At 61.2% G+C, this 9051-nt stretch overlaps 2 protein-coding genes across 8 annotated transcripts in view; one reads left to right on the plus strand and one right to left on the minus strand.

Annotated features, from left to right (window-relative positions):
• The window catches only part of CROCC (ciliary rootlet coiled-coil, rootletin), a 46773-nt gene extending 45810 nt beyond the window's left edge, over nucleotides 1-963 (plus strand). For all 7 annotated transcript variants that reach the window (XM_059135798.1, XM_059135799.1, XM_059135790.1 and 4 more), the window contains one exon: nucleotides 648-963. In XM_059135798.1, the coding sequence (XP_058991781.1) occupies nucleotides 648-803 (156 nt within the window). In that variant the 3' untranslated portion in view covers nucleotides 804-963. The remainder of the gene's footprint in view (nucleotides 1-647) is intronic.
• Nucleotides 958-6894, minus strand: MFAP2 (microfibril associated protein 2). The gene is made up of 9 exons (XM_059135801.1): nucleotides 6762-6894; nucleotides 4434-4509; nucleotides 3357-3443; nucleotides 3157-3183; nucleotides 2972-3058; nucleotides 2814-2858; nucleotides 1979-2066; nucleotides 1693-1766; nucleotides 958-1478 (listed from the first exon to the last, which is right to left on the minus strand). The coding sequence occupies exons 2-9, from the start codon at nucleotides 4468-4470 to the stop codon at nucleotides 1375-1377; spliced, it is 549 nt and encodes a 182-aa protein (XP_058991784.1). The 5' UTR covers nucleotides 4471-4509; nucleotides 6762-6894; the 3' UTR covers nucleotides 958-1374.
• Between the last annotated feature and the right edge of the window lie 2157 nt (nucleotides 6895-9051).

Raw genomic sequence — 9051 nt, forward strand, 5'->3', positions numbered from 1 at the left:
TGGCACTTCCCAGCCTCCCAGGCTGTCGGCCTGGGGTCGGCTCTGGGGTCCTGTGCCACCCGTCCCAGGCAACAAATGCGGCTGTGACCCAAACTACGCTCCTTCCAGCCACAGTGCTGTGGCCCCTCCTCAGGACGGGGTCCCCGGACACAGGCAGGCGGTCCAGATAGTGCAGGCCTGGGAGAAACCATGGGGTCTTGTCCTGGCTCCAGCAAGTGAGCCTGGCGAAGCCGTACAACCCCTCGGAGGCTCGGTTTGCTTGTGTGTAAAATGGGCCCACACCTTGCAGGGGGGTCATGAGGAGGTTCGTGTGCGAGGCACTCGGCGTCGGCGAGAGACATTCCTCTCCCCCCTGGAGGCCAGTGGAGTCAGGCTCTGCCCCAGCTCTGCCACCTCCAGCTGTGGACTCTGGGTGGGTCACTGATGCCCCTGGGCTTCTGGTCTGTTGGACAGAGACATTACCAGGCCCCACCACGCAGGCCTGTTGGGAGAGTGTGCTGGTCAGACAGGGGGAGCCGGGTCCTCGTGTGCTGGTCAGAGGGAGGCATTCTAAGGCCTTGGCCTACTTCTACCCTCTAACCATCAGCCTTCCCCGCCCAAAGGTGGGTCTGAGTCCACCTACCTTGACCTCCTGCTTTATATCCTAGACGTACCTTTATGCCTGCATGTGGGAACTCAAGCCCTCACCAAGCAGCCTGGACAATAAAGAAGCTGTATCTCCCCCTCCCCGCCATGACCCACAGACCCTGGGTGGGGAAGATGTCGCAGTCCATCTTTCTGGGTGGGTCCGCTGGAGCTGGTGATCAAGGAGGCAGGACTGGGACCGCAGAGGCAAGGCCATAGGTCACCCGAACCGTCCGTTGTCCCAGGGGGCCAGGCAGCCTCTCAATGAGGACAAACAGTGTTGGAGGTAGCTGGCCACCTGCCCTGTCCTCCCAACCAAAAAATGACCGAATCTTCTGTAAAAACCATTTTAATTTTATATAAAACAAAGGTGGTCTATGCCCGGGAACTGTAGGAAACCCAAGCAGACCAGCTGGGGTGAGGGGCATAGCCTACCTCGAGGGGCTGGGGGGCCGGGGGACTGTCCTCACAGGGACTGAAAAGGCACATCAGAGGCCCCGGTCCCACCGAGAGACCTGGGATGCCCCTCATCTGGGGGCGAACACTGGACAATGGGGAGCCCCCTGCCTCGTGTTCCAGGGATGGCCGCAGGCTGGAAGAAGGGCCTGAGACGAACCCCCGGGGCCACAGTCCACTAACTTTTTACAGAATAAAAGGAATGTGAGGCTGGGGAGAAAAGCACCAGGTCAGGCAGGGCCTGAGGGCCCCGGATCCGAGGAAGGTCCAGGGCACGGGGCTGCCAGGTCCACCCTAGCAGCCCCCGCAGCTCCTGGCACAGGAGGCCGCCACGGACTGACATAGGCCACTGCTGGCCATGACGCCGCACTTGGAGAACTTGTCCCGACACAGGTCAGCTGCGGTGGGGCAAAGAGCTGGGGTCAGGGTGAGGCTGGGTGATGGAAAACCACTGCCCCTGCCCCTGCCCCACCCCATGGCAGGGAACGTTCCAAGGCTAAGCAGCCAGGAGGGAGCTTAGGGTCCCCCAGCAGTGACCCCCGGCACAGAACATGTGCTTCATAACCACTGGAGGCGGAGCAGGGAGGGGTCTGGGGGGGCAGGCCTTCCTACCTCGAAGGAGCTCCTCATGGGCACAGACCGTGCGGACACAGATCTCCCTGTTGACCACGTACACGCGGCGGAGGCTGGGGACACGGAGCCGGGACAGTGGTGTCACCCCACCGTCACCCAACCCCACTGGGGGGAGCCTGCACATCCTGACCCTGAGGTCAGAGCTCAACCAGAGTCGAGTTCAACTTCAGGATTTGTGCTTCCCTCAAGTCCTACCTCGGCTGGGTGCTGCCGCCCACCCTGCGCCCAGCCTGCCTCCCCACCCCACTGCCCTGCCTGTGCTCACCTGTAAAAGCAGACCTCGTTGAGACACTGTTTACAAGGCTTGTGGATGGAATAGAGGCGGGTGCACGGGTACTGTTCCTCCCGGCAGTCTGGGTGATAGGCGGGATCAGACGAACGGCTGCAGCCTGGGACCCTGTGCTGGGGCGCGCCCCCAACACTGCCCACCAAGACTGGCTGTCCTATGGGGGTCTAGGTCCACCCTGCGCCCTCTGGCCGGGGACGCACAGGAACAGGGGCATGCACAGCTGCACAGATAGCATGGCTGAGCCCCCAGGGGCTGCCGGGTTTTATACAATGTATTTATATGGGCACAGATTTGCAACTACACTTGGAAGTCTGGAAGCTCAAACCCAACCACGCCCACACGCACAGGGTCGCAGAAGCATACACCAAGGGCAGGGCCAGGGCTATGCTGACTCGCAGGACCACACCCTAACACTGAGCTCAGCTGGGGGAGAGCAGCCCTCACAGCCTGGCTCCCTCAGGCTTGTGGGGGCAGCACGGGCTCGCTTGGCTGGCTGGGGCTTTGGCTCCCCTCTTGGCATCACCTGCCATGACCACGCCCAGTGCTACCCTCCCCTTCCCGGTGTCTGGGGGGTAGAGGGCACTTCCTGAGCCTACGGCTAAGCCCAGGGGCAAGGGGGCCCCTCAGAGCCGCCCGAGGGGCCCTGGAGTTGCTGGCCTAAAGCAGGGGCACGTCTGCAAGCCACTACCCTACCATCTACCCGGCAAAAGCCAAAGGCCTGGCTGTCTCTGTCCTACCAGCGCCGCACCCCACTCTACCCCAGCTTGGGGGGCCGTGCCTCCGTTTCCCCTGCGGTCGGGGAAGCTCTTACCCAGAGGCCCAGGCTCTGTGGGCTCTGTCTCCACGTTTCCTGGAGCTGGTGTTGGGAGAGAGGCCGGCAGAGATCACTGAGAGGGGTCTGTCCTGAGGCCCTGCCCCAGCCCAGCACAGACCTGCCCCTCCCACGGTTCACAGGAGCTGGCAGCCTACCTACGGTGGGGACCCCGATGACTTCCTGTTGGACTTGCTGCTGGGACTGGAACTGGAACTGCTCCGCAGGGGGCCGGGGAGTCACCTCTGAGATGGGGGACGATCAGAGGGTCCACTCCATTCTCTCCAGTCCCCACCCAGCTGCCCACCCACCTGACCTGCCCCGCTCTACGCCCGGCCTTTACCTTGATAATCATAGTAGTCCGCGTTCTCTGAGAACAAAGACAAATACGGAATTGTCGGGGACTGGGCGAGCTCTCAGTCCCAGGGGCCAAGAAGGTCACAACTAAACCCAGGACTCCCACCCCCTTCCCACCGGGTTCCCAGCTGAGTCAGGCACACCCTGGCAGGGTGTGGGGAGACCCGGGGAGGGCAAGGCCCTTACCTATCTGGTCACTGTAGTGGGTGTACTGGACGTGGTCTGGGAACGGAGGCAGTGGGTCTAGGTCGTATTGGCCCTGAGCCAGCAGGCCTACCATGAGGAAGCAAAGCATGAAGGGGTGCCCTGCAGGGAAGGACAGCAGGGGCCCCAAGGCACATCTGGGGAGGATAGGTAGAAGTCCCAAGGGCAGGCAGGTACGATCTTAAGATTCTACACCCAGACTCATTCATCAAGCATAAAGGCCCTTACACTCCCTGTTCCTAAGTCTCCTTACTGAGTTTGGGGCTGTCCCCTCCATGTAGCTTCCTGACTATTCCTGGAACTCAGCATCCTCCTGTCTGCCCCAGGGCCTTTGCATTTGACTTTCCCTAGGCCTACAATCTTGGTTAACTTTTCTTCCTTCAGATCTCAACTAAAAATTCAGTTCTGCCAAGAGGTCTTCACTGGCCCAGCCACCCTCTCCATCCCATTCTTCTGTTTATTTCCATCATAGCACTTGGCACACTGACATTTGTCACAGGGACTTGATACAGCAGCCTCCCGTCCCTAGATGGGCAGCAACGAAGGCAGGGATGTGTCTGCCTGCTTCATCACTGTATCCCCAGGGTCTAGGCCCATGTCTCGCACATAGTAGGAGCTCAACAAATACCTGTTAAATGAATAAATGTTAGACCTGGCAGGGCCTTGGGGGTCACTCCACAGTCAAGATGATATAGGGTGGTTGGGTCCCAAATGGGTCTAGAACCCAGACCTAGAGACTCCCTACCTTGCGTGCTTCTCCCCGCTTACACATCAGTTCTCATTAGAAGAAAAGCAGAGGCTCCTGGTGCCTGGGTGTGTGCCCACTCTCCAGAGCCCCAGCCCGGCTGCTTCTGTCGGGGGGTTAGGATGAGGGCATGGGATGCCCCCGACTTTGGAAGGGGTTGGCCTGTCTAGTTTGTGGTCCAGAAGTCAGGAGGCCCTGCGACCCAGGGAGCTGAGTTCTGGCCACAGGGCACAGTGAAGGCTCACTGCCAGCTCCCACCCTCGCCCATCCCCGGGGGGGAGCCCCCATCCCCGCCAGCCCCAGGAGCCACTCACCGGGCAAGAACAGCAGGAAGAGGTAGGCAGCTCTCATGGCTCCGAGCTGAGGCCGTCTGGGCTGGTGTCAGGACAGCTAGAGGAAGAGGAGGGGAAGCTCACTCATGGCCGAGGAGCCCACCTCTGCTTGGCCACATCTAGCCCAGAAGAGGAGGAGGAGGAGGAGACACTCGGACTAGAAGCCAGGCATAGGGAGGGCCGGGAGTCGGGTGGTGGCGGGGGCAGCGGCCTACGGAGGGACAACTGCTGTCCCTGTGGCCCACCAGGTGTTCATGTCCCAAGGGACAAGGCCTCCAACCTTGTTCCAGCGTTGATCTTGCGAATGGATAGAACCCACCCTGCCCTTCTCACCGGGGGGAACTTTCTAGTCCCCCACTAGCCTGACTCCACTCTCCTAACCTACAGCCATGCCCATCTTCTAACTCAGCGCCTTCTGGTGTCTCACGCACTAATGTGAACCCCTGACCCCAGGTCCAACTTCAGGACCCCGGCCCGCTCAGCCACCATCATAGCAGGGACTCCGCAGCGTCCGCCAAACCCACCACCTGTTCCCAATTAGCCAGAGGGCCCTGAGTGTCTTGCTCTGCAGGAAACCACATGCATGCATGGGCCCCAGGGGCCGAAGGGCAGCCAGGCCCGGGCAGGGCTCCCACCCCCAGAAGATTCCTCTCCTGCCAGGCCTCCGGGCCTCCTAAGACCTGGCTGTCTACATCACAGACTCACGAGACTAAGGTCTATTTTGTCTGCAACGGCAGGAAGCACTTAGGGTGGAGTCTGAGGGGAGTTTCTCTGGATCCTGGAAGGGCAGCGCTGAAGGGACCGTGATGTCACCCAGCCCAGGGGTTCTGAGCCCCCAGCACGGTGTGATAAGTGTTGTGCGGGTCCTAAGTGGTCCTTAGCCTTCCCCTGGTTCTTAAAGTTCAAGAACAGCAGTGTCTGCCCACACCCTGGGGTTGGCAGTGTCCACGGGTCCCCATGTGCCGTCCCGGCTCAGTGGGAGGCAGTCTCTGGACTACACTGTCATCCTTCTCCAGCGGTGCTGGGCGACAGTCCAGGGCTCCCCCATCCAGGAGGGCCCCTCCCACCACAGCAAAGAGAGTTCTTCCAGACAGCTAACTGGACACCTGCCTGCCCCAGGGCATCTAGGGAGAGGGAAGGAACCGTGGGCACTGGTCCCTCTTCCCTCCCAGTCCTGAGCCTTCTGGGACCCCCAGCCTGGCTCATACACTGGCCACCCCCTTCCTTGCTGGGGTGGGGTGGGGTGGGGTGGAGGAGATGAGGCCCATGACTCAAGCGGCCCCAGAGGCAGGGTACTCTGGCTCCCTACAGTCCTGTTCTGAAAACCCTCAGCCTCTCGCCGAGGGTTTTCAGAAATACCGAAATACCTGGAGCTCTTTCCCGGTAACTCCCCACAAGGCCTCACTAGCCCCTCATCGTCCCCACGGACTGGTAGCAGCCAGGCCAGTTGGAGCTGTCACCACCACTCAGGAGGAGGCCCTGAGCTGGGGCCTAAGGGGCTTTAGAAGTGGGGTGGGGCTGTCTGTCCCCCAAATCCCTCCTAGGCCTCTCAGCCTCCTGCATGGACTCTCCCTCTCAGGGAAGGTCTGGCACTCAGGCCCAGGCTTATTATTGCAGGGATCCCCCAACCCCGGGGCGCCAAACGGTGTGGGAGTAAGGCATCCTCCTTCCTCTTGGGGGGAACATATCTCCAAGCACCTCTGTCTAGACTATGGATTCTGGGGTGTGGGGGAGGCCCCTTCCCCTTCTGGGGACCCCACCCCATGCGACGGTGGGCAGGAGGGGGATGAGCGGGGCCTCCTCAGAGCCCCCCAACCCCATGCTCCCCGGGTAGGGAGGAGGCAGGCTGCGGAGTGGCGGGGGGGGGGGGGGTGGGGGTGGGGTGGGGGGGGGGGTTGGGGGGGAACCAGATGTGGCCGCGCACAGCTGGGAACAATCAGCCCCGAGCTCGTACGTAGGCTCCCCGCGCCCTCCGGGTTTCGGGTGTCCCTTTGTCTCTCCGCGGCTGTGGCCCAGCGGCTCCGGCCGACGCCCCCACCCTACCGTGGCCGTTCAGTCTCCAGGGGCAAAGGAGAGCCACCCCCACGCCCCGACGCCCCAACTCGGGCTCCCCCAAACTTCCCCAAACTCGGGCCCCCCTCCAAGCGACTCCCCCCAAGTGCCGTCTTAGCATCTGCTCAGATGGCCCTGGGTTCAGGAAGCCTGGCAGCCGGCCCCAGGACCGGGGTCCTGAGGAGCCCCCACCACAGCACCCCCCACCGGGGTTCCCTTAGTGGTCCCCGCCGCTCCGGGCGCCAGGCCCGCGCCTACCTGGTCGGGTCACTCCGCCGCCCGATCCGAGTCCGCCCGCGGAGCCGCCCCTCCGCCCTCTCCGAGCCCCCCTCCGGGCCCCCGACGGCTCGGCGCCCGCCCTCCAACCCCGGAGCCGCTGGGTCCTAACGCGAGCTCTGTCCGCTTTTCGGGCCGGCGGGGCTCCAGCCCGCTTCTGGGGCGGCCCTGGGGGAGGCGCCCCTGGCGGTTACCCTCACATCAGCTCAGACTTCAGGTGAGCAGAACGTCTTCCCCATCTCCTCGCCATATCTGGGCTGGGGTCTGGTGTGAGGTGGGTTTTGGAGAACGTGTTACCCCATTTCACAGAGGAGGAAACTGAGTCCCCTAAAGGGGATTCACCCACAGCCGCGCAGCTGTCCCCTCTGGCTTCTCCTCGCTTCCAGGACAGCCTTCCTGACCTGCTTTCCCTACTGCCTCTCTGGTTGTGCCTTCTGGGTCTCCCCAGCCAGCTCCAGGGTAGGGCTGGCTTGGAGAACCAGCACTGAGGTCTGTGCATGGACCATAGGCTACCAGGCCTGGCCTCAGGAATGTCCCCAAAGCAACAAGGATCCAGGGAAGATCCGAGTCCAAATTCATCCCTCCTGACCCTTTCCCAGGCCTGGCTCTCCAAGAGGTCCCCCTCTGGGCAGAGGTCCAGCATCCTTCCATCCCTCAGGGTTCCTTGCTCCCCGCCCCTGCACCCACCCCTGCACCCACCCCTGCACCCAGCCCAGCACCAAACTCAGCACCCAGTCACTGATCCTGCGCACTGGTCCAGACTGTGGTGGAAGCCGCCATTTGCTCTTGCTTGGACTCTGTAATAATCTCTAATCTAGGCCCTCTCACATGGGCCCTGCCCTCCCTGACCCACTGCAGACGCTGGCCCCCTTCTACTTAAAGCCTTTCACTGGCTTCCCACGGTATCTGGGGAAAAAGCTAAACTTGCCTGTGACCGCCTACCCCCAGGACCCCACCCTTCATCTTGGTCTGGCTCTGCCTCCTCATTCCCTGCCTGGTCTCCCAGCAGCCACATGGCCTTTTGGCCGTCTCTCCCAAAACCCTTTCCTCTGCCTGCCCCAGGACATTTGCACAAGCTGTTTCTTCCTCCTGCAACACTGATGAGGTCCCCACCTCCTTCAGGGGATAGACCTAACCCTCCCTTCTTCAGAGGAGCCTTCCTTTTCTTCCTGTTCGGCCCCTAAGCACCTTCTGCTTTGTGACTCATAGCTGTCCCATTGCGCTTTGTCCGTGGCCATTTGAATTCTGCTCCTCTCCCATGGGAGCTTGGGGGGCTACATGAAGACAGCCACTAAGTCTGTTCTTGCCCATCTTCTGTTTATGCTCATTAGGCACAGTGCCATGCGCAGAGCCGCTGTTCAGTAAACATTAAGGGAATGAATGAATATGCCCTCAGTCCTCCTGGGGCCAACTGGCTGGGGTGGGGGACAGCGCTGGCCCCTGCCTCTGGGGCAGACCTTTTCCATGACTTGCCAGGGGAGCCTCGGCCTGAGGTGGCAGCTCTGGCTGGGAGAACATAGGATCTTCTTGCCCCCCAGTCATGCACCCCACAACTGCCTGTCCCTTAAACTCCGAAGCCTATTAGAGAGAAACTCTGTATGTCCCAAGCATCCTTTGTTCCCTGGCACTGGTTTGTCAAAGGAATGAATGAATGAATGAATGAGTATCTGCCACCCCCTCTCCAGGGTCTATTACAGAATAGCAGGGACTTCTGTTACCTGGAGCACAGCCCTTAGCTGCTGCCAGGCCCGAGTCCACTAGGGGAGGAGGGGAAACCACCTGGCAGAAAGGCTGTTCCCTTCACTCAACAAAAGGGGGAAACAGAGGCCCCTGAGCTCCCCACTCTCGTGTCCTGGCCCCCAGATCCTCTCTGCTGCTTCTCCCCCCTCCTCTGGCCCTAAGGACCCAAGCAGAGGTGGCAGCTATGCGAGGAGGGGGTAGTGGGTGTGGGTACTCTTCTTGCCACGACCCTGGAGGCTCACTCCTTCCCTGCTGGCCTCTCCCACCAGGTTACATGCTGTCCACGGGCAGAGACCAAGTCTCTAGTATATTGTGGTAGCACCTGTACCGGGCACATGACTGCCCAATAAATGCGTGACTAAATTGGCTAAGGGTAGAGCAGGGATTCAAACCCAGGCGTTTCCCGGTGTCCTCCAGCCTCCCCTTGCCCAGCACCTACCACCCTGAACTATTGCTGATTGACACCCCCATGCTCGGCGCATGTCTGTGGACACGCCTCGTACTGTAAATTGCTTTTTCACACCTCACATCC

The sequence above is a fragment of the Mustela lutreola genome, chromosome 10, assembly GCF_030435805.1.
Source record: "Mustela lutreola isolate mMusLut2 chromosome 10, mMusLut2.pri, whole genome shotgun sequence".
NCBI lineage: Eukaryota > Metazoa > Chordata > Mammalia > Carnivora > Mustelidae > Mustela > Mustela lutreola.

Bases quoted from the DNA above. Each gene is read 5' to 3' on its own strand.
- MFAP2 (XM_059135801.1), bottom strand. From the start codon at position 4,470: ATGAGAGCTGCCTACCTCTTCCTGCTGTTCTTGCCCG. The intron at 3,059-3,156 runs GTAAAGGCCGGG...CCCCCATCTCAG, and splicing joins GGACTACTATGATTATCAAG to AGGTGACTCCCCGGCCCCCT. The intron at 1,767-1,978 runs GTGAGCACAGGC...CCGTGTCCCCAG, and splicing joins AACGAGGTCTGCTTTTACAG to CCTCCGCCGCGTGTACGTGG.